Source organism: Oncorhynchus gorbuscha, unplaced genomic scaffold (assembly GCF_021184085.1).
Source record: "Oncorhynchus gorbuscha isolate QuinsamMale2020 ecotype Even-year unplaced genomic scaffold, OgorEven_v1.0 Un_scaffold_35:::fragment_2:::debris, whole genome shotgun sequence".
Lineage (NCBI taxonomy): Eukaryota > Metazoa > Chordata > Actinopteri > Salmoniformes > Salmonidae > Oncorhynchus > Oncorhynchus gorbuscha.
In genome coordinates, this window is record NW_025745210.1 from 709614 (window position 1) to 735556 (window position 25943).

The 25943-nt window shown below is 41.3% G+C and overlaps 2 protein-coding genes across 3 annotated transcripts; one reads left to right on the top strand and one right to left on the bottom strand.

Moving 5' to 3' along the window:
* Nucleotides 1-65: 65 nt before the first annotated feature.
* On the bottom strand, nt 66-25943 carry LOC124017943 (transmembrane protease serine 9-like). The gene is made up of 13 exons (XM_046333177.1): nt 25791-25943; nt 25464-25614; nt 25049-25299; nt 24703-24839; nt 24415-24516; nt 24207-24251; nt 4942-4945; nt 2265-2345; nt 1854-2010; nt 1318-1416; nt 1019-1182; nt 658-794; nt 66-443 (listed from the first exon to the last, which is right to left on the bottom strand). Exons 1-13 carry the CDS (start codon nt 25864-25866, stop codon nt 291-293), a joined length of 1557 nt encoding a protein of 518 aa, XP_046189133.1. The 5' UTR covers nt 25867-25943; the 3' UTR covers nt 66-290.
* On the top strand, nt 4797-21990 carry LOC124017939 (trypsin-2-like). Of its 2 annotated transcripts, XM_046333174.1 has the most exons (6): nt 4797-4958; nt 5181-5334; nt 5584-5843; nt 6079-6215; nt 21648-21749; nt 21946-21990. In XM_046333174.1, exons 1-6 carry the CDS (start codon nt 4895-4897, stop codon nt 21988-21990), a joined length of 762 nt encoding a protein of 253 aa, XP_046189130.1. In that variant the 5' UTR covers nt 4797-4894. The 2 variants fall into 2 exon arrangements, with proteins under 2 accessions (XP_046189130.1, XP_046189129.1); XM_046333173.1 differs by lacking the exons at nt 21648-21749; nt 21946-21990 and adding an exon at nt 6323-6619.

Below are 25943 nucleotides of genomic sequence, written 5' to 3' on the forward strand. Positions count from 1 at the left end.
ACTGATCATATCAATACAAATCCACATAGTAATGAAAGTGTAGTTCCTAAGACAGACAGAAGGAAGACAGTGTAACTTCAGGCTTTATTGTGTTTGACATGTTACACTTTGTGCTGAGTCTACTTTAGTATCAAACTAGGAGGAGAGAGAGAGAAAGAGAGTGAGAGAGAGAGAGAGAGAGAGAGAGAGAGAGAGAGAGAGAGAGAGAGAGAGAGAGAGAGGGAGAGAGAGAGTGAGTGAGTGAGGAGGAGTGGAGGTCTGAGAGACAGGGAGGAAAGCAGCTAGTGGTGTTACATGTTGGCCTTCATGGTCTCATCGATCCAGGGGAGGAACTCACACACTCTGACATAGACTCCGGGGTGTCCGGGCACGGCACAGCCCTGACCCCAGGACACCAGGCCATGAACCTCACCCAAACACACTAGACCACTGCCAGAGTCCCCCTGAGAGAGAGAGAGAGAGAGAGAGAGAGAGAGAGAGAGAGAGAGAGAGAGAGAGAGAGAGAGAGAGAGAGAGAGAGAGAGAGAGAGAGAGAGAGAGAGAGAGAGGTAAGAAATCAACTCAGGTTGATCCTAATATGTACCACTGTGTTTCCTAAATGACTGCACAACAGATAGCAAAAGGACTCATCAAAAATGTGTCATATACTGTACGTACGTTGCATACATCTCTGCCTCCGTCCATGTATCCGGCACACACCATCCTGCGGGTGAGCATGCCAGGGTAGGCCATCTCACACTTCTCATCCTCCAGTATGGGCACATCCAGACACTGCAGACGGGCGGGCATGTTTACTGAGAAGGAAGCAAAAGACAGGGAGATTTAGTCATTTAATATCATTTTTCCATAGTCATACCTCTTCTCCGGGTGAAGTGTGTGTTGTTAGAGTGTGTGTGGATAAAGGCTCTAAGGGTATAATTAATGTTGGTAAAGTTGGTTTCGTATCGTGTGTTTGGTTGTAATTTCTGTGGTTACAGTTTTGTAAAGGTAAAATGCAGGGGTATTTGGTCCGTCTCACCCTCCTCTCCAGTGGCGATGTTGCCCCAGCCAGAGACAGAGCATGGGAGGCCTGCGTATGGGCAGCCTGTGGGCAACGGGATGGGCTTCACATAATCAGTGATCTCCACAGGGTGGAACAGCTTGATCAGCATCATGTCATAGTCCAGCGTCTGGTAGTCATAGCTACAGAGAGAAGAACAGAGATAGGTCAAGGGATTTGTATTGCATGTGATAAAACCACATTCAGCCTGGGTTCAGTTGTTATAAAATGACGTTCCTAAAGGGATATGTAAAGGGTAAGTGTGGGGTGTAGCTTGCCTGGGATGCCAGATGATGTTTTGAGTCTTCATGAGCTGTTCAGTTCCCTCAAACACACGCAGGTCGTGCTCTCCAAGCATGATCTGCATAGCGTAGGGGCTGAGAGAGGAGGACGAAGGAGAGGAGAGGCAGAGGAAGGAGAGGAAAGGCAGAGGAAGGAGAGGAAGGAGAGGAAAGGCAGAGGAAGGAGAGGAAGGAGAGGACAAAAGGAAAGACAGGGTGATACAATTATGATTACAGAGAAACCTCATGTCAGTTTGATAAGATTCAAAGTGTCACACTGCAGAAGACAAAGAATAGCCCTCCTTTTGGTCCATTTTGGCCCAAAATCTGTCATTCTGCCCCTGAGTAAGGCAATTAACCCACTGTTCCCCAGGGATGCCGAAGACATGGATGTCGATTAAGGCAGCCCCCCGCAACTCTCTGATTCAGAGGGGTTGGGTTAAATGCGGAAGATACATTTCAGTTGAATGCATTCAGTTGTACAACTGACTAGGTATCCCCCTTTCCCTCCCCTGCCCTCCACCCGTACTCACTTGTACCAGCAGTGAGCGACAGAGAGCACCCACTGCTCGTTGATGAGCACGGCTCCGCAGAAGTGGTACCCGTAGTTGAGGGAGGCCATCCAGGGTCGGGAGTGAGGTTCACACTCCTGGCCACCGATGATCTTACCCTCCTCACGGGGCACTGCCGCTGAAACACACAGAGAGAGACACCATACAGAGAGAGTGGTCACAAGAGGGGAGAGATGAGGACATTGTTGCACTCTGAATAGTATTCATCAGAATTGTTCTACATCACATAGAAACAGCCTGTTGGGTAAAAAGGTTGAACGCTGTTATAAGTGTCATTGTTAGATGTTAGATGAATATTCCCTAACGAATAGTTTTTGATATATAATTGGTAGAGTATATTAAAGTACTGTTTGTGTGTGAGTGTTTAATTACCAGCAGCTCCAACCAGCAGTATCAGAGCGAGCAGTCTCATGGTGTCTGTCTGTCCGGTGAACACTGGCTGATCAAAGACACCTGGACACACACATGGACCTTATTTATACACACCCTCCCCCACCCCTCACACCCCCTACCTTACCTCTCCTACCCAGCACACCCTATCTGCACTCCCCCACCCCTCACACCCCTACCTTACCTCCCCTACCCAGCACACCCTATCTGCACTCCCCCACCCCTCACACCCCCTACCTTACCTCCCCTACCCAGCACACCCTATCTGCCCACCCCCACCCCTCAAACCCTACCTGCACTGCCCTCCCATATGCTCACAACGTTCACTCTACCCTGCTGACCACCCCAACCACCTCCCCCTCCCCTTACTCTGCCCTTTCCCTAAACATACAAGCATACAAGGGACACAATATTTTATTTAACGCACCTACATACACTTCTCAACATACACTCCCCTACGTATTTATTTGGATAGTGAAGCAAAAACTATTCATTTGGCTCTATAGTTCAGCATTTTGGATTTGAGATCAAATATTTGATATAAGCCGACAGTACAGAATGTCACCTTACACTTGATTGTGCTTTCATACATATCTGTTGTGTCATTTAGATATGAAAGTACTTTTTATGTGTCTAGTCCTCCCATTTGAAAGTGTCATAAGCATTAAGAGTGTTGTAGTGTGCCATCTGATTTGCTTAATATAAGGAATTTGATGTATAGCGTGTACTTTTACTTTGTACTTTTACTCAAGAATGACAATTGAATACTTTTTACACCACTGCTAAATCAAGCTTGTGACTCTACAAACTTGTTGGATGCATTTGCAGTTTCTTTCGGTTGTGTTTCGAATTATGATGTGCCCAATAGAAATGAATGGTAAATCATGTATTGTCATTTTGGAGTCACTTTTATTGTTAATAAGAATAGAATATGTTTCTGAACACTTTTACATTCATGTGGATGTTACCATGATAATCATGAATGAATCTTGAATAATGATGAGTGATAAAGTTACAGATGCATGAATATCATACCTAAATCCTAACCTCCCCTGTTCTTTTTAATGGTGAGGGGTCAGCATGTTTTGGGGGCATGACCTTTGTCCATCTGTAACTTTCCCACTCATCATTATTCATGATTATCTGTAATCAAGGTAGCATCATCCACGTTAATGTAGAAGTGTTTCGGGAACATCTTATATTCTTACTTACAATAGAAGTGACTCCAAAATGACCCAATACAATATTTACCATTTGCACATCATCATCCGAAACACAACCAAAACAAACTGGAAATGCATCCAACGAGTTTGTGGAGTCACAAGCTTGATGTAGTCATTGTGTGCTAGGAATATGGGACCAAATACGAAACTTTTGACTAAATTAAATACACTATAAGTGATGAGGCGTTACAAAAAGTGCATTCATTTCTAAAAGGTCAAACAGAGATGTATGAAAGCACGCTAAAATAAAAGGTGAAAGTCTGTACTGTTGCCTCATATACTACATGACCAAAAGTGTCCTGCCATTTTGCAGTTGAGCCATTTTTGCTCAAAGACGTTTCCACTTCACAATAACAGCACTTACAGTTAACAAGGGCAGCTCTAGCAGGGCGGAAATGTAATGAACTGACTTGTTGGAAAGGTGGCATCCTGTGACGGTGCCACGTTAAAAGTCAGTGAGTTCTTCAGTACGGGCAATTCTACTGCCAATGTTTGTCTATGGAGATTGCATGGCGGCGTGCTAGAATTTATACACCTGCCAGCAACGGGTGTGGCTGAAATGGCCAAATCTACTAATTTGAAGGGGTGTCCACATAATTTTGTAGTGTATAAAACATTTGTTCTCAAATCCAAAATGTTTGAGTCTAGAGCCAAATTAAAGGTTTTATCTTCACTGCTCAAATAAATACGTAGGGGAGTGTACACCAAGCTGATGATAAACCAGTAGCTGGCAAGCTGAATATGACAGACATTTAGCCTTTTGAAGTGGCATGTGGCACATAAGGACATGTACCCATGGCTGGCCATATGCAGTATCAAAAGGACCACGGCTACTTAACAGCCTGTGCTCATCCCACAAGGTCTATTCACTTTCCAATGCTGCATCTTACAGAACAACCAATTATTCTGTTGAATGTACTGATTGCGTAACATTTTAAATGTGCAAATCATCATTCTGTCTGGTTCTATTCAAATTTTACTCATAGAGCCTACCTTATCTCTGCAACTATTCTTTAGTACACTTAGTATGCCCTTGAATATAGGCCAGGAGCTATGAGAGAAATGGCCACCTGTGATGTTAGAACTAGTGCCTGAAAAGTACAACCCCCCCCCCCTGCTTATTTGAGGTGTTGCAAGAGGTCTCAATGGTCCTACCACTCTGACAATCTGGCCAACAGCTGTTCAACACTGTTTCAACATAAATGCTCTGAGTACCTGATACAATGGAAGGGGAGTTTGTGATAAGATGATGGGGCAGGAGAGTTTGAGGTGAGGTGGGGCATCAGGCACGAGAGACTTGGAAAGGGGGCAGGGCAGGGTGGAGGGACATCAGTTGAGATAAAGGTATAAATGTAGAGAATCGCAGAGTGCACATGTCCAGTCTGGTGAATGAAGACTTGTCTCAGCAGCACGATGATTGGCCTGATTGTACTCACACTCCTGGGGGTTGCAGGTAACAAACACACATAGAGACACACATCTTTTACAGACAATGTGGACATCAGCTTAATGCTTTCCGTTTGCCCATCGTGTATAATATAACATTATCTCTAACCTCTGCATCTGTCTTCTGTCACCTTCCTCCTGTCATGCTTTCTGAACACGACTCCCTTCTCCATCCTACTCTCTTTCTCCTCTGACCCTCCCTCTCCCTTCCACTCCTTCCCTCCCTCAGCGGCAGCTCCTATGGATGACAGGATCGTGGGGGGTTATGAGTGTGAGGCTCACTCCCAGCCCTGGCAAGCCTCTCTTAACATCGGCTACCACTTCTGTGGTGGCTCCCTCATTAACGACCAGTGGATCATCTCTGCCGCCCACTGCTGGATGAAGTGAGTACTGCAGGGTCATTGTCAACCATCTTTTCCCTTTACCGTGCCTCCCTAAAGGTTTCTATTTATTTCTCCTTTCCCTTCTCCAATTTTCCATCTGTCACACATTCTGTCAACCCATCTCTCCTTCTTGTCTTCTCTGCCTTCCTCTCTCCACTTCTTTACGTTAATCTCTTTCTGCTCTCCTTCCTCTCATAAATCATGTCCTCTCTCTCCTTCCCTCTCTCACTACCCCCCCTCTCTCTCTAGTCCTTGGAGTCAGCTTGCCATCCTGGGTGACCACCATATCTGGGAGCACGAGGGAACGGAGCAGTACATGTCTGTGGACGCCATCTACTGGCACCAGAGCTATGACTACCAGACCATGGACCACGACATTATGCTGTTGAAGCTGGCCCATCCTGTCACTCTCAACAAGTTTGTCAAGCCCATCGCCCTGCCCACAGCCTGCCCCAAGGCCGGGGACATGTGTGTGGTGTCTGGATGGGGAAACATCTACACTGACTCTGGTATTTATGTAGATGTGGTGTAGTATGGGATGGGGTGGAATGAGGATGAGATTGGGATGCTGAATGTAATCAACTAAAATACATTTTCTTTCAACTGTAGCTCACTGTAGGTCTACATGTTGATGTGAAATCAGCAAGTCAATTTACTTGAGAGTGTAGCTCCAACTTCTCTCTCGCTCTCTCTCTAACTCTGTCTCTCTCTCTTTCTCTGTCTCTCTGTCTCTCCCTCTGTCAGTGTTCAACCCATTTAACCTGCAGTGTGTGGACATCCCCATCCTGTCTAAGAAGGCCTGTGACGAGTCCTACCCTGGCCAGATTACTGATACCATGGTGTGTGCCGGATACCTGGAGGGAGGCAAGGACGCCTGTCAGGTATGGAGAATACCCCTGCAACCTCACAAACAGAACATTTCATTTGTTTCTTTATTCATTTATATATTAATTCATTATCTTTCTCTCTCCCTCTGTTTCTGTCTCAGGGTGACTCCGGCGGTCCCCTGGTATGTAACGGAGAGCTGCATGGCATCGTGTCCTGGGGTGTTGGCTGTGCCCAGCCCAACTATCCTGGTGTCTACACCAAGGTCTGTGCCCTGCTGCCCTGGATCCACGAGATCATCACTAACTACTAGCCTGTACCCTTCACACCAGAGTAAAGAGAGAGATAGAGAGAGAGGGATAGAGAGCAAGAGAGAGAGATAGAGAGAGAGAAGGCTGATTATATTACATGCTGGAATACAAAGAAACATCTAATCAATAAAATGGCATCTTTGACTTCACCACTGTATGTTTGTCTTTTTTATTACAATTCTTTAAAAATAAAAAATACAAATCTTAAATTGTTTTACAAAATACACAAACAATCAATAACTTAGATAACAGGGTAGATTACTACAATATATAAAGTCACATCAAACACTTCAATAATTGAAAATTAGATGACACAAAGACTAATAAAAAAATTAAAAATAAGCATGCTAACAGAGGTACTCTTCCACCGTTTGGCATTTCCTAAGCACCCACCTACTAGTTTCCTAGCACAATCAAATAGTGACAATGGTATAGAGCACAGAGCAGGAAATTAGATGGCAAAGACAAATTAAATGGAAAAGTAACCATGCTAACAAACATATGCTAACAGATGTATGACCTCCATTGTTTTGCACTACACGCTGCTAATGCTGATAATGATGCAAACTCTAATAATGATGCTATAGCTATTAACAACACTAATGTTATTAACAACACTATAGCTAAGAAACAATGCTATAGCTAATTACGATGCTAATGATAATAATGATGGTATAGCTAACAACAATGCTAATTTGAATAATGATGCTAACTCTACGTACAACACTAGAACTATGTAAACAAACTCACACCTTCCTTCTTTCTATTCATATTGTCATAGTAACAAAAGTGATCAGACATGAATCGGACATCTGACTTGTGAAAATCTGTATGTAAAGTACAGGCATTGTAACCGCATCCACCTGGAAGAACAGGGTGTTTTCAGTCTGACCATTTTTTGTCATTCTAGGCCTGCCGCCATTAGCACTGCTTTAACATCCTCTGCCATCTCTTTTATTCCCTTGTGCAGAAGGTGTAGTGGCAAAAGCAGTCCATATTGCAGCAAAACTAAAAACAACAGTGGTCAACACAGCTTCGATAGCCTTGGCTGCCACCATGACTGCTGTATGCATCATTCTTGCCACCACCTTCTCATCAACTCTCCCAGCGAAGCGAGACTTCATTGCTGAGCTCAGTTCACCCACTGGCTTGTTGACACGTTCTGAGAGTCTCCGGAGAGATTTCTCACCCAGTCCAAAGGTTATGAAGGCCTTGTGGAAGAAGGCCTGCATAACACCAATCTCTCAGCCCACTGAGAAGCCAGGGATGGGTACGGCTGCTGTGGTGGAGGCACCAGCAGCTGCAGCAAAGGCGGTTTTGAAAATATATTTCCTCTTCTTCTCAATCATGACTATTGTCATAGTTCTTCATTTCCTTGACGATGTCAAGATCCTCATATAAGTTCAAATCAAATCAAATCAAATTGTATTTGTCACATACACATGATTAGCAGATGTTAATGCGAGTGTAGCGAAATGCTTGTGCTTCTAGTTCCGACAATGCTCAGTTGGTAGAGCATGGCGCTTGTAACGCCAGGGTAGTGGGTTCGATCCCCGGGACCACCCATACGTAGAATGTATGCACACATGACTGTAAGTCGCTTTGGATAAAAGCGTCTGCTAAATGGCATATATTATGCAGTGATAACCAACAAGTAATCTAACTAACAATTCCAAAACTACTGTCTTATACACAGTGTAAGGGGATAAAGAATATGTACATAAGGATATATGAATGAGTGATGGTACAGGGCAGCATACAGTAGATGGTATCGAGTACAGTATATACATATGAGATGAGTATGTAGACAAAGTAAACAAAGTGGCATAGTTAAAGTGGCTAGTGATACATGTATTACATAAGGATGCAGTCGATGATATAGAGTACAGTATATACGTATGCATATGAGATTAATAATGTAGGGTAAGTAACATTATATAAGGTAGCATTGTTTAAAGTGGCTAGTGATATATTTACATCATTTCCCATCAATTCCCATTATTAAAGTGGCTGGAGTTGGGTCAGTGTCAATGAGTGTGTTGGCAGCAGCCACTCAATGTTAGTGGTGGCTGTTTAACAGTCTGATGGCCTTGAGATAGAAGCTGTTTTTCAGTCTCTCGGTCCCAGCTTTGATGCACCTGTACTGACCTCGCCTTCTGGATGATAGTGGGGTGAACAGGCAGTGGCTCGGGTGGTTGATGTCCTTGATGATCTTTATGGCCTTCCTGTAACATCGGGTGGTGTAGGTGTCTTGGAGGGCAGGTAGTTTGCCCCTGGTGATGCGTTGTGCAGACCTCACTAGCCTCTGGAGAGCCTTACGGTTGTGGGCGGAGCAGTTGCCGTACCAGGCGGTGATACAGCCCGCCAGGATGCTCTCGATTGTGCATCTGTAGAAGTTTGTGAGTGCTTTTGGTGACAAGCCGAATTTCTTCAGCCTCCTGAGGTTGAAGAGGCGCTACTGCGCCTTCTTCACGACGCTGTCAGTGTGAGTGGACCAACTCAGTTTGTCTGTGATGTGTATGCCGAGGAACTTAAAACTTGCTACCCTCTCCAATACTGTTCCATCGATGTGGATAGGGGGGTGTTCCCTCTGCTGTTTCCTGAAGTCCACAATCATCTCCTTAGTTTTGTTGACGTTGAGTGTGAGGTTATTTTCCTGACACCACACAGATGTTATCAGACATCTTGCTCCAGAAAAGTAGCTAAATGAATAACACACAAACATCCATCAAATGCGGAACTATCAATTTATATAATATACATGCATTTTGCAGTCTTAGAAAAATGGGTTATTTGGGGTTTTATGCATTGTTTTACGCATTGTTTTATGGATTGGCAAACTTGGTTCTTTGGGCGATATTTCTTTCTTTTGACTTTTTTGATTATTTGTGTATTGTTTTGTATTTTTATTGGAAGATATTACTGCATTGTTGGAGCTATGAACAAGCATTTCGCTGCACCTGTGATAACATCTGCAAATCTCTGTATGCGACCAATAAACTTTTATTTGATTTGACAAGATTAAATAACCGTTCACTAAAGAAGGTTCTATATATAAACCCAGTGAAGGCAAAAAACCTTGAGGTTTCTATCCCTATCCCAGAAGGTAATGTGGATTTTAGCAAACAACAGCTGAGAAAACCTAACACATTCACAGCAAACTCTGAAATGACAGCTAACTCGCTGCCTTTTCATTTGTTTTAGCTGTTTTGCATTGACATTTACATAAATATTAATGATGCTGCTGAATGGTCAGAAAAATGGCTAGCTATCTCGTCCGACACCGTTTACTCTCAATGGCAAGGGGTAGATAGTATTAGTATTTTTGCTGATTGTTGTCGAGGTTAGAGTGGCAAAGAGCAAGGTTCATACATTTTAAAAATGTCATTAAAATACGTTTACGAAGCCATAATCATATAAGAAACTGTAGGCTAGCTAGATAAGGTTGTTTCAGGATTTGAGCACATTTTTGTCTCACATTTTCTTCTTTAACAGGAAAAGGTAGACTACTTTTTAGTTAGCTTCTTTACAAGCTAGCTAAATCTTACAAATAAACATTAGTATTTGTTAAAGAATATGCCAAATAGAGCTACAGACCACCTGACATTGTCAATTAGTGTCAGATGTCTAGGACAGAGTCAGGCGCAGGACACAGAACTGAGTAAAAACGTACTTTACTCGATTAAATCACAAACTAATTCCATACAGGAAAAATATTCCAGCTTGACACAACGAGCAACCACTTAACAAAGAACAAACACAAACAAAACCATGTAGGAACCAGAGGGTTAAATAGGGAATAAATTATAACGTAATGGAAACCAGGTGTGTACAATCAAGACAAAACAAATGGAAAAAGAAAGGTAGATCGGTGGTGGCTAGAAAGCCGGTGACGTCGACCACCGAACGCCGCCCGAACAAGGAGAGGCACCAACTTCGGCGGAGGTCGTGACAATTAGCTAACTGTTACTTATATTTCAGTATTTTATTGTGGAGTCAGATGATGGGACTGTTTCATGAAGCCATCAGAAGATTGGACTGAGTGTTGCTGTCTTTTGATAAATGCACAACACGTGATGGGCAGTGAGCTTACTGAGAGGAGGTACAGTGGGGCAAAAAAGTATTTAGTCAGTCACCAATTGTGCAAGTTCTCCCACTTTAAAAAGATGAGAGAGGCCTGTAATTTTCATCATAGGTACACTTCAACTATGACAGACAAAATGAGAAGAAAGAAATCCAGAAAATCACATTGTTGGATTTTTAATGAATTTATTTGCTAATTATGGTGGAAAATAAGTATTTGGTCAATAACAAAAGTTTATCTTAATACTTTGTTATATACCCTTTGTTGGAAATGACAGAGGTCAAACGTTTTCTGTAAGTCTTCACAAGGTTTTCACACACTGTTGCTGGTATTTTGGCCCATTCCTCCATGCAGATCTCCTCTAGAGCAGTGATGTTTTGGGGCTGTTGCTGGGCAACATGGACTTTCAATTCCCTCCAAAGATTTTCTATGTTGTTGAGATCTGGAGACTGGTTAGGCCACTCAAGGACCTTGAAATGCTTCTTACGAAGCCTCTCCTTCGTTGCCCGGCGGTGTGTTTGGGATCATTGTCATGCTGAAAGACCCAGCCACGTTTCATCTTCAATGCCCTTGCTGATGGAAGGAGGTTTTCACTCAAAATCTGATGATACATGGCCCCATTCATTCTTTCCTTTACACGGATCAGTCATCCTGGTCCCTTTGCAGAAAAACAGCCCCAAAGCTTGATGTTTCCACCCCAATGCTTCACAGTAGGTATGGTGTTCTTTGGATGCAACTCAGCATTCTTTGTCCTCCAAACACGGCGAGTTGAGTTTTTACCAAAAAGTTATATTTTGGTTTCATCTGACCATATGACATTCTCCCAATCTTCTTCTGGATCATCCAAATGCACTCTAGCAAACTTCAGACGGGCCTGAACATGTACTGGCTTTAACCTGGCGGCGTAGTGTGTTACTGATGGTAGGCTTTGTTAAATTGGTCCCAGCTCTCTGCAGGTCATTCACTAGGTCCCCCCGTGTGGTTCTGGGATTTTTGCTCACCGTTCTTGTGATCATTTTGACCCTACGGTGTGAGATCTTACGTGGAGCCCCAGATCGAGGGAGATTATCAGTGGTCTTGTATGTCTTCCATTTCCTAATAATTCCTCCCACAGTTGATTTCTTCAACCAAGCTGCTTACCTATTGCAGATTCTGTCTACCCAGCCTGGTGCAAGAAGTTACAGGTCTGTGAGAGCCAGTAATCTAGCTTGTTTGTAGGTGACCAAATACTTATTTTCCACCATAATTTGCAAATAAGTTCATTAAAAATCCTACAATGTGATTTTCTGGATTTTTAAAAATAATTATGTCTTTCATAGTTGAAGTGTACCTATGATAAGATGAAAATTAGAGGCATCTCTCATCTTTTTAAGTGGGAGAACTTGCACAATTGGTGGCTGACTAAATACTTCTTTGCCCCACTGTATATATAGAGAAGCGAGTCAGCCTGAGAATTGAACCCTGTGGCACCCCCATAGAGACTGCCAGAGGCTAAAGGCTAAAGGCTATCAGGACTGGTCGTTTAGTGCATTCAGAGCAGAGAGTAAAAGGAGCAGGTTTCTGGGTGTAAGAGAATAGATTCAAGGCATAATGTACAGACAAAGGTATGGTAGGATGTGAGTGCATTGGAGGTAAACCTAGGCATTGAGTAATGATGAGGGAGATGTATTCTCTAGAGACGTTTAAACCAGGTGATGTCACTGCATATGTGGGAGATGGAACTAAATGGTAGGTTAAGGCATATTGAGCAGGGCTAGAGGCTCTACAGTGAAATAAGACAATAATCACTAACCAGGACAGTAATGGACAAGGCATATTGATATTAGGGAGAGGCATTCGTAGCTGGGTGATCAATAGGGGTCCTGTGAGTGTTTGGACTGGCTGGAGACACGGCGAATCAGACAGCTAGCAGACCGGGACAAGCAAGCTAGCAGAAGGGCCTTAGAGGGACGTCTCGATGGAGTAAAGTCTGTTTTGGCCTCCGCGTCTTGTGACATCGGTTGACCAGTCGTGATGGATTAGTAGGGTTTCGAGTAGCAGAGGGATCCAAGTCCAATTGGCAAAATAGGTATAGTGGCCCAAGAAATTGGCCGATGGATCTATACAACTAACAGTCCAATATGCTCTAAACAGCTAGCCGCTAGCGGGCCACAGCTAGTGGGCATTCAGGGGTGGTCGCGATGTAGAGGCCAGTTGAATAGCCCCTCGAGCAGATTACGTCATAGTCCAGTCGTGACGGATCGGCGGGGTTCTGTGCTCCGTACCGGCAGTAGAAGGGGTCCGGGTATTCTTTAGCTAAACGGGAGAAAGGCCTAGCATGGGCTAGCTTCAAGCTCATTGGTGCTTGCTCCAGGACCAACATTAGCCAGTACTCGGATAGCAGCCAGCTAACTGCAAAGATCTAAGTGAAAATGTCCAGAGCTTGCGGTACAAATCCGGGGATATGGAGAGAAAATAGGTACGGTATGCTCTGGTTTGAGTCGCGTTGTACAGACTGGCGAGAGCTTTCCGAGCTAAAGGTTAGCTGCTGACTACTAGCTAGTAGCTAGTGTGCTGGCTAGCTTCTGTTGGGGGCTTTCGGATTCGAGGTGAATAATACTTTAGAAAAAAACAGATCCGCACCACATTAGGTGAGGCGGGTTGCAGAAGTGTGCTTTGAAGATGAGTTTTAGAAAAAAATATAAAAAGTTATGCAAAGAAAAATATATTAAAAAATAAATAGACGGGACACGACAAGACGAGGACAAAAGACGTCTGACTGCTATGCCATCTTGGATATGAAGATACAATACAAATTATCTCAAATAAAAAGGGATGTCATTACTTCAATATAAACTCACATATATTTTTTTAATAGGCGATTTTACATTTCCCAAGCATTCACCTGCTAGTTACCAGTACAATCAGATAGTGACAACTGTAAAGAGTACAGAGCAGGGGAAAAAATATGGCACAACAATAAATCAAAATGTTCACACAGATTTGGTTACACATTTATGTATAGCATCCACTGTTTGACACTAAACTATGCTAACGCTAATGATGATACAAATGCTAATAACAACACTATAGCTAATAACTATGCTCTGGGACACTGCAGTGTCCACTCATTCAGAGTGGTCTTACTCCCTCATTTTCCAGAATACAAGCCTGAAACTATTTCTAAAGACTGTTGACATCTAGTGGAAGCCATATGAAGTGCAATTTGAGTCCTAGGTCAATGGAATCAGTATAGGCAGTCAATGAAAATCTACAAACATAAAAAATCCCACTTCCTGGATGGATTTTTTCTCAGGTTGTCGCCTGCTATATCAGTTCTGCTATACTCACAGACATTATTTTAACAGTTTTGGAAACTTTAGAGTGTTTTCTATCCAAATCTACAAATGCATGCATATCCTAGCTTCTAGCTTCTGAGTAACAGGCAGTTTACTTTGGGCACACTTTTCATCCAGAGGTGAAAATAGTGCCCCCTACCCTAATAAAGTTTTAATAACACACAAACATCCATCACATGCAGAACTATACATGTATGTAATATACATGCATTGCAACAAGAGGATAAGGCAGTGATGTAAGAAAGCCGGGTGTCCTGACTCTACCCTTTCATCAATGACAAACTGATGTTGTCTACTTACAGACGTGTATGTTGGAACCTAGACCTTGCGACAGGATAAAGTGACTATGAGGGCAATTGAAATCAGCAAGGCGGGAAACTTTCTGGGGGTTCTTGTATGAGAATTGTAATGAATTCTGGTTATGTAATTACACTACACCACAATAAACATAAAGTTAAAACTCCAAGATCATTGAATGCTTTTCAAATCTGTAGCCTATATCTGATGTGCTGTATCATCACAATGGATAGTGCCCTATAGCTAAGCTGTTTTTGCTACAGAATACGTAGATAGGGCAATTCACCTATAACAAACATTCTATGTGAATGCAGAAGTCTTACCAAAATAATGCAAATTAAGCAATGCCAGCCTACCATAAACACGTTTCCAATACGTATAGTTCCATTTACAGCAACCAATATGCTACCAAGAAAACCATAATAACCATAGTCTACAATTATTGTACAAAACATTAGGAACATCATCCTAATATTGAGTTGCAACCCATTTTGCCCTCAGAACAGACTCAATTTGTCAGGGCATGGACTCTACAAGGTGTTGAAAGCGTTCCACAGGGATGCTGGCCCATGTTGACTCCAATGCTTCCCACAGTTGTGTCATGTTAGCTGGATGTCCTTTGGGTGGTGGACCATTCTTGATACAGACAGAAAACTGTTGAGCGTGAAATTCCCAGCAGCGCTGCAGTTTTTGACACATTGAAACCGGTGTGCCTGGCACCTACTACCGTACCCCATTCAAATGCTCTTAAAACGTTTGTCTTGACCATTCACCCTCTGAATGGCACACATACACAATCCATGTCTCAATTGTCTCAAGGCTTAAAAATCATTCTCTAACCTGTCTCCTCCCCTTCATATACACTTATTGAAGTGACATCAATAAGGGATCATACCTTTCACCTGGATTCACCTGGTCAGTAAATGTCATGGATAGAGCATGTGTTCCTAATGTTTTGTACACCCAGGGTATTTCTATGATGAAACATACTGATACCTAGCTATAACCAGGGGCATCATTTGGGTTCTTGCATTGGAATTATATTGAATTCTGTTATGTCACGCTATAGCACAATAAACATAAAAGTGTGAAAAATCCTTTTGACCAAGAAGAGACAGGTTCTTGCTTTTCTCTATCAGCACCATGGATAGCACCCTACACACTTAAGCAAGATTTTGATATATATATATATGCCATTTAGCAGACGCTTTTATCCAAAGCGACTCACAGTCATGTGTGCATACATTCTACGTATGGGTGGTCCCGGGGATCGAACCAACTACCCTGGCGTTACAAGCGCCATGCTCTACCAACTGAGCTACAGAAGATGATCAAAACCAAACAGCTACATTGTTTCATTCTTACCTTTTCAAAAGAGTTGCAGCTTCCTTGATGCTTTGTCGAACTTCCTGATTCCTGATCCGCTGCTACTATTGGATAGCATGCAGCTGTTTTCACGTTCCCCGTTAATTGCATGCTCCGATCAGATGGGTGCTGCTAGGCAGCTGTCCTGTGTTAGTGGGCATACGGGCATGAATGAAATCCAAACCTAATACTCAAATATCCAAGGAAATTGACCATGTCATTGATTCCTTCAAACGGAAATTCTCGTTTTAGAAAATACTGACTTTATGACTAATGTTATCCTGCTAGACTTTTCAGTCAAGTTTGGGACTAGAATTTATGTTTATGAGTACTACCGATGTCACATAGGCCGTTTTCAGATAAATGTTTTTTAGTTAAAACAGCTGAAGCAAGCATACACATTTTCTTCAGGAAATGTACAGATTTTTTTTACCTGCGTGTACATGTTCTTTATCAAACTGCACATTTTCTATTCCATGCTAGACTTAAATTGCACCACAGAACTAATGTATATTACATACAGTTGAAGTCGGAAGTGTACATACACTTAGTTTGAGTCATTAAAACTCATTTTCAACCACCACAAATTTCTTGTTCACAAACTATAGTTTTGGCAAGTCGGTTAGGACATCTACTTTGTGCATGACACAAGTCATGCACAATTCCAGTGGGTCAGAAGTTTACATACACTAAGTTGACTGTGCCTATAAACAGCTTGGAAAATTCCAGAAAATGATGTTATGGCTTTAGAAGCTTCTGATAGGCTAATTGACATGATTTGAGTCAATTGGAGGTGCCTCTTTGCTTGACATCCTGGGAAAATCAAAAGAAAACAGCCAAGCCCTCAGAAAAAAATGGTATACCTCCACAAGTCTGGTTCGTCCTTGGGAGCAATTTCCAAACGCCTGAAGGTTTTTATTTTTATTTTCATTTTACCTTTATTTAACTAGACAAGTCCGTTAAGAACAAATTCTTATTTTCAATGATGGCCTAGGAACAGTGGGTTAACTGCCTGTTCAGGGGCAGAACGACAGATTTGGACCTTGTCGGCTCGGGGGTTTGAACTAGCAACCTTCCGGGTTACTAGTACCACGTTCATCTGTACAAACAATAGTACACAACTATAAATGACTATTTTGTTCAAAGATTGTAGCCATTCTAATTATGTGTGATTGCCTACACACTTCTTTCTAGTCTCAACCAAGAGCCTCCTCTTTCTGACATGCCACCAGCAGAAGCTTTAAGTGATAAATACATCTATTCAATCAGGTTCTCATTCTGGTTCCACATGAGTGTTTACAGTTAGTGATGACCTGCTGTTTGATCACGCACATTGTGGAAAATAACTTAGCTACTCTTTTGATTCTAACCCGAATTGGTTTTGTTTCATTTTACTTAAAAATCACTTTTTTTGGTGGAGTAACAGTTGTTATCTTTGTTACTCTGCAGGTTTTCCACAGTTCAATCTAATTCTACATGAATGTACAGTTGTATAATTTCATAACATTTATGTAGGTTGTCTTATTTTGAATTTGTATTTTTGCCTATGGAGAGCATTGAGATTATTATCTAATGAATTAATATAATGTAAATATAATCTACTATTATTTTATTATTGTTTACAAAGTGGTATTAACTCATATTTTCTAAAGATAATCATTTTGGTTTAGGAGTAATCTATGTTATGTTCTGGTCTCACCTGTGCCATGGTTCTGACATGACCATAGCATGTCACAGCTGCATGTTTCTCATCCTCTAGTGTTTACGTGGAAAAGTGAACATATTTAGAACTGACCCAAGGTTGTGGCACATTAACACATATGTGAAACACATGCAGTATGTTTTATACATGAACTCATATGTAAAACACATGCAGTATGTTTTATACGTGAACTCATATGTGAAACACATGCAGTATGTTTTATACATGAACTCATATGGGAAACACATGCAGTATGTTTTATACATGAACTCATATGTGAAACACATGCAGTATGTTTTATACATGAACTCATATGTGAAACACATGCAGTATGTTTTATACGTGAACTTATATGTGAAACACATGCAGTATGTTTTATACGTGAACTTATATGTGAAACACATGCAGTATGTTTTATACATGAACTCATATGTGAAACACATGCAGTATGTTTTATACGTGAACTCATATGCAAAACACATGCAGTATGTTTTATTCGTGAACTCATATGGAAAACACATGCAGTATGTTTTATTCGTGAACTCATATGTGAAACACATGCAGTATGTTTTATTCGTGAACTCATATGGAAAACACATGCAGTATGTTTTATACATGAACTCATATGTGAAACACATGCAGTATGTTTTATACATGAACTCATATGTGAAACACATGCAGTAAACGTGAACTCATGTGAAACACATGCAGTAAACACACATGCATAGAAACACATGCAGTATGTTTTATACATGAACTCATATGTGAAACACATGCAGTATGTTTTATTCGTGAACTCATATGTGAAACACATGCAGTATGTTTTATACGTGAACTCATATGTGAAACACATGCAGTATGTTTTATACGTGAACTCATATGTGAAACACATGCAGTATGTTTTATACATGAACTCATATGTGAAACACATGCAGTATGTTTTATACGTGAACTCATATGTGAAACACATGCAGTATGTTTTATACGTGAACTCATATGTGAAAACTCATGCAGTATGTTTTATACATGAACTCATATGTGAAACACATGCAGTATGTTTTATGAACGTGAACATCAGTATGTTTTATATGAACTCATAAAACACATGCAGTATGTTTTATTCGTGAACTCATATGGAAAACACATGCAGTATGTTTTATTCGTGAACTCATATGTGAAACACATGCAGTATGTTTTATTCAGTATGTGAACTCATATGGAAAACACATGCAGTATGGAAAAACTCATGTTTTATGTGAAACACATGCAGTATGTTTTATATGAACTCGTGAACTCATATGTGAAACACATGCAGTATGTTTTATTCGTGAACTCATATGTGAAACACATGCAGTATGTTTTATTCGTGAACTCATATGTGAAACACATGCAGTATGTTTTATTCGTGAACTCATATGTGAAACACATGCAGTATGTTTTATTCGTGAACTCATATGTGAAACACATGCAGTATGTTTTATTCGTGAACTCATATGTGAAACACATGCAGTATGTTTTATTCGTGAACTCATATGTGAAACACATGCAGTATGTTTTATTCGTGAACTCATATGTGAAACACATGCAGTATGTTTTATACATGAACTCATATGCAAAACAAAAGTAGTGTGTTTTACATGTTGGTTACACTTTACATATCAGTGTCCTTCTTACATGAGTAATTACACAGTAATAAGGGCACTGTATTGTAAAGTATTACCTTTGGTAGTGTGTAATATTGTACAGTTTGGGGCCTTTTGAAAAGTGGCTTTTCAAAATATCTTTACAGCAGCAAGGTACATCGACATCATTAATGTGTAAAAACTCAAAAGGTGTGGCTAAATTCATTAGCAGTCATCTAACAATAACCCATGTTACCAATGGCACTTTTTGAGCTCAAAGAGTAAAAATTCTAAACATGTTCTACTATAATATAATACTTTAAAAGACTCATTCACTTATTCTTTCAAGTCATTACATTGGTGATACTGTTGTGAGCGGGTACATTTTTAAGAATTATTAAGTGATTAAAACCAAATCGGTAACAGAATTAAAGAAAAATCACTAAAGAAATTACAGTAGTCTAAAAAACGCAGATTTAAAAACAATCCAATTTGGGTAAATATTGGACAGACCACACTTTGGGTTGTTTTGATCCAGAAATCAAGGTCACTTAGTTGAATTGTTGGGTTATTGATGTTGGGTTATTAAGCTATCACCCACCGGGTCAGATCAGAAGACTTGAGGCGTGGCTTAGTATGGGCATAGCTTTCAGATAGTTATGTTTGGCCATTCGTGAGAGTAAATGTAATTCTGGTTAATCTATTGTTTTATATTGTCATCTGTATGTTAAGGTTAAGAGCTGACACTTTTGTAACGCTTATGAACAGAAGAGTATGAGTTTCTCAAGTGCCTATGCACATACCAATGTTTGGAGAGTTACCATTTTGTTATAATATTTAAATAATAATGTTATTAGTTTAATATTAAAATATGTCATGTGCCAAATTATTGAAAGAAAGGTGAAATTTGCATTGTACAGACTTAACATGATGAACAGCAATTCCATTTACTCTCATGGACCAAAAGTAACTATCTGAAAGCAATGTCCCCAACAGGCCAAGTCTCTTGAAAATGACCCGATGACACAAACATCAGTTTGGTTTTTATATCACTTTCATGCTGGGTCTTTTTTTAATGCAATCCGTAAATTAAGGAGGCTTGGCCTATTGGGGGCGTGGCTTTCTTGGCCACCTATGAGAGTGAATGTCATTCCCATTCATCATCTTAAGTCCTCTTAATCCTCTTAAGTCATCAATCATCATCGTAAGCAAATTTAAATGTTCCCTGAATATTTATACACATTACATATTTTATGTAAATGTAGTAACATTATTATTGATATATTATAGCAAAGTTGTAATTATCCCAACATTGGGATATGCATAGGCACTTGAGGAACTCACACTCTTGTCTAAGCCTCATTAACACTCCAAAAGTATCAGTGCTCAAACTTAAGATGTGATGACAATACGATAGCACAGATTAACCGGAATGACATACTCTCACAGCTAGCCAAAAATAACTATCTAAAAGCCACAACCCTACTAATTCTTCAAAGAAAACAACCCAACTAAGTGACCCAACTGGCCCTACCTTCTATCTACTGTATATTATATCATGCAATTTCCTTCACTTCACCACCAAGGCTCAGTACAGAACACCATCGAGTTATGAAAGACTTACTTTCCCACCCCTTTCCCTCTCTCTTTCTCCTGTCTCTCTCTTCCTTTTTTACCCAAAGCCAGGTGGAGGTGCCTCTGGGCGAGCACAACATTGCCAGGACTGAGGGTAATGAGCAGTTCATTACATTTTACATTACATTACATTTAAGTCATTTAGCAGACGCTCTTATCCAGAGCGACTTACAAATTGGTGCATTCACCTTATGACATCCAGTGGAACAGTCACTTTACAATAGTGCATCTAAATCTTAAGGGGGGTGAGAGGGATTACTTATCCTATCCTATTCGCATTTTCCCCCACCCCAAGATCATACAGATCATACAACATAAACAATGATCATGCTGATCAAGCTGAGCAAACCCACCACCCTCAACACCTACGTGCAGCCTGTTGCTCTGCCCACCAGCTGTGCCCCTGCTGGCACCAAATCAAATCAAATCAACTGTTATTTGTCACATACACATGGTTAGCAGATGTTAATGCGAGTGTAGCGAAATGCTTGTGCTTCTAGTTCCGACAATGCAGTGATAACCAACAAGTAATCTAACTAACAATTCCAAAACTACTGACTTATACACAGTGTAAGGGGATAAGGAATATGTACATAAGGATATATGAATGAGTGATGGTACAGAGCAGCATACAGTAGATGGTATCGAGTACAGTATATACAGTATATACATACCATGTGTACTGTCTCTGGATGGGGAAACACCAGGCGTTCCAGTGATTACAGCACCAGCGTCAATTTTTGTATGTAGTTTGGGGCTATTTGATCAAATACACTTGGTCAGGTAACCATTGCCTGTGTTAAAATGTAAATGATCCATAATTGACATGTTCTGCCTTTCATTCCCCCTTCTTTCTTTCTATCCATTCTTTTATTTTTCATCCTTACAGACGCCGATAGCAACAATCTGCAGTGCCTGAACCTCCCCATCCTGTCTTTCAATGACTGTAACAACTCCTACTCTGGCGCTGTGTTCTGTGCTGGATACATGGAGGGAGGCAAGGACTCTTGCCAGGTACTGAACAGCTCTGACCTGTAGATACTACTACTGCTCTACTACTGCCTCTGACCAGCTTATCAAAACCATTAGGACCAAAAATACAGTAAAGTAAATCTCTCATTGTCTCTCTCTCAGGGTGACTCCGGTGGCCCAGTGGTGTGCAACAGTGAGCTGCAGGGTGTTGTGTCCTGGGGTTATGGCTGTGCCGAGTCCGGTAACCCCGGTGTCTACGCCAAGGTAAGAATATAGGCTTCTGCTACTAAGTTTGTGGGACAAAGCATCAAGTAGTTTGTGTGACAGCATTCCTTTATATTAGACTACTGGTTCATCCATGTCACAACTACATGTTTCTTACTTCAATAACACCAACTTTATCCCTGGTCTACAGTGACTTGGCCCTGTGTCCACTGATGTCTCCCTTCTCTTCCTCTAGGTGTGCATCTTCAACGTCTGGTTGACCAGCAACATGGCCAACTAATAAATCTGATCCTGGTTTCGGTCCCCCAGCACGGTCCCACAGCTCTACAACATCATCTGCAGTTCAACATTCACCCATTCACTGGAGATGAAAATGGAATGATGAATAAAGCATTTTAAATGATTTCAGTCTACTGAGACTGTTTTGAACTTGTTTTAACAGGTCGGAGGAATTGGGCTGGGGAAATGTAGCCACTCTCAAATGTATAGACAGATCTATGGATGCAAGGAATGACCATCAATGAGACCAACATAACCATGTTTTGAAGCTAAACTGTGTTTGTTAACAATTACACTGTTTACAAACAATAGAGTAAAAAAGTATATATTTTGTGTTCTGATTGGTGTTGGATCCTGTATTTTACATTATAGCCATTAGATATATATGATTAAATATTATCTGATGTTGGTTGTGTGAGGTGTCTGCATTTGTGCACTGGAGCATCATTATGAGATTAAACAACTGCTTGCTACTTGCCTGTTTGTGTGTGACATGAACTGAGTAACATGTTGCAAAACTGTAGATAACAGCCCAGCAGATGCTTTGTCCTTTTGTTTGTATGTAACAATATTGAGCACATGGTGTGACTTGCTGTATCTTACAAAGTTGTGACAGGGAGGGGTGGTCATGACGAGGTTTAACTGAGATGGAAAAATACTGAACAACACAATAGCAGGAACTGAGCAACTGTTCTAACTAGGCTGCGATACCAGAACAGTAAGGATCTATACATCGACGGAGGGTGGACTCCAAGAAGCGCCGAGAGGCGGGGACCCGCCTGAGCACCTGCAATAGGCTGGGCAAGTTTAAACCACGCCCAGCCTCTACTGTGATAGGCCAACAGACGGGTTGGAACTATGTCTATCACAGTATAAAGAATACTGTTTTACATACGTCTTGTCAGTTCTCTGTTCTGCCCTGCGTGGTATTACAGTGAGCCCATATATACGAAAGTTGCATTTGCCATTTATTACTTAGCTAATAAAAAATACATAGTATAAAATCGGTGACTCATTGTTATATTTATCCTGATACCAGATTTGAATTTACGCAACCCTAACATTGGGTAAGACAGTTGAACTAAGCTCATGATTAGGAATTTCTCTATAGTATAATACCATAAGCCACAAACTTTTAGCTGGGTCTGGTCACACAATTTTGCATAGATTTGTATCATTTTTGGCTCCTAAGTGCTTCGTCCATAAACATGCCATAGGCCACTTCGCTTTATACTCGTCTATGTTTTATATTTCTTTACGGTTTGACGTTTTTTTTGTGTTTTTGGAATGTTTATAACCATGGGAAACCGTGGTCACAATGTACACCAGAATCTCAATTGAGATTCTCCCAATGTGTAGAATGCCGCCTCTGTCTGGTTTTAACTTTCATTATAGTTAATGTTCCAGCCTTCGAACCCCCAGAAAAGTGCCTTACACTATTGAACACATACACAACCGTATGTGTTCAATAGCATACTGTAGCAGAAATATAAATGTGTATTCACTGAATATAGTTCATTTTGATTTATCGGAGCATTGGAGAAAATACGTAGTCGTAACACTTTTTATGCACCAAGTGATCACTTCTCTCTGACATTTACGCAAGCATAGACCCATAAAACTAATGTTGCCGCTTGTGGATTTATGAAAAATATCAACATGTCTATCACGTTTCCAATAGAAAGATATTTGTAGTGAGAAATAATTCCTCAACGGTTTACAACGGTCTAAAGGGATAGTTCACCGAAATTAAGAATTAACATAATCCTAAAGATTTGTAGAGAGAGTAGTCTGTGAAGTCAGAGAATCTGTATTCTGTGGAGCCAGAGAATCAGCAACCCAAGTTTTGTTTGATATATTCCCACATATTTGATAGCGAAACTGGTAGACCCCCCGGGTAGAATTACAGATTTATAAACACACAAATTTAGACATTCCACCTGCAAACAACACTCCTTTGATGACATACAGAACAAAATATTGCACTACTACATTCATGAAAATGTGCTCTATGCTAAATGCATGTAAGAAGTACCTTCTATGGGATATTCATTTATATAGTTTACCTTGGGAAATAGACTCAGTGACTCAAATTATTTTAAATGATTTATTTGTCATTAGTATTTAATCTCCAGCACATAAGGTGGATGTTGAACTGCAAACGATGCTGTAAAGTTGTAGGACCATGCTGGAGGACCGAAGCTAGGATCAAACTTAGTAGGTGGCCATGGTGCTGGTCAGCCAGTCGTTGAAGATGCACACCTGGAGGATGAGAAAGAGAAGGGAGACATTAGTGGACAAGCTCAATGGGAGGCAGCATGAGAACCATCAATCTATGTTTTATAGACTCAATGTCATTATTTTTTTCGGGAAAACAAGGGATGTCACAGTGATGTATGAATGTTGAACTATTTTCTTGTCTTACCTTGGCGTAGACACCGGGGTTACCGGGCTCGGCACAGCCATAACCCCAGGACACAACACCCTGCAGCTCACCGTTGCACACCACAGGGCCACCAGAGTCACCCTGAGAGAGAGAGCGAGAGCGAGAGAGAAAGATTGAGAGATCAAGAGAGAGAAGAAGGGAGAGAGAGAGAAAGAAGGGAGACAAGTGATATGAAATGGTTATTTCATTATCAATTTCTAATTAATTGAAAAAGTTCATATAAAGTCATCATTGGTACCACTGAACTGAGGTCAGAGTGGTAAGTACCTGGCAAGAGTCCTTGCCTCCCTCCAGGTATCCAGCACAGAACATGGCGTTGGTGATCATGCCAGGGTAGGAGTTGTTACAGTCGCTGTAGGACAGGATGGGGATGTTCAGGCACTGCAGCTTGTTGCTGTCAGCAGCTGTAAGGAGGGGGGGAGGGGTAGAGAGAGGAATGGAGAGAGGAAAGAGGAAGGTAGAAGAAGGTGGAGAAGGAGGAGAGTTATTGTTAGATATAATGACGTAGTGTTTTTAATAGTAGGTCTACATTTTCTATGCCTGTAATCACACTCAGTCACCATGAAGATGATCAACTGGCACATGTAACCTTTGACCCAGGTGCTGTACTCACTAGAGCTCATGGTGTTGCCCCATCCAGAGACGGTACACATGGTGCCCGCAGGGGCACAGCTGCTGGGCAGAGCAACAGGCTGCACGTAGGTGTTGAGGGTGGCGGGTTCCCTCAGCTTGATCAGCATGATGTCATTGTCGAGGTCGTAGGCGCTGTAGTTGGGGTGACGGATCACGCGGGATGAAGAGATGAACTGCTCGCTACCCTCAGTCACCTTGATGTTGTGCTCGCCCAGACGCACCTCCACACGGCTGAAAGAGAGAGAAGTCCATTTTTACATTTTTTACTTTTACAGTTCATGTGAATGTGGAGTTCACCTGTGTCATTTAGTTTTAGAAAGGTTATTTTTAACAAATTCTTGCCAGGTGTTATTGACTCAAAATGTTGCTAGTAGTTCACATGGTAGGTTACTAACGTCTTGTAGCAGTGAGCTGCAGACACAACCCAGTTCTCATTGACCAGGGAACCACCACAGAAGTGGTACCCAGAGTTCAGAGACACCTGGTGGGGCTGGGAGTAGGCCTTGCACTCATACCCTCCGACGATCTTGTCGTCCTCCGTGGCAACTGTAAACAGAGCAGACGCATTCTTAGCTATATTACCTCAGCTTTTGAGATGGAAAAGCAAAGAACTGTGATAAAACAATAAGAACGTATTTCTTAATAACGTCAAAGAAACAAATGTGTGATGTTAGTGTCATTACAGAGTTCTGTTCTTTTTCTATGATCATTACTATACTCACAAGCGGCTCCAATGAGCAGAACAAAGACCAGAGAAATCATGGTTGCTGTATGATCCTGATGATGAAAGGGGTTCATCTGCACCCCTGGTTTATATGCAGAATTGGTTGTGCCGCCCCGTTTAATGGAACTGTTTGATTGGTCAAGAGAAAGCC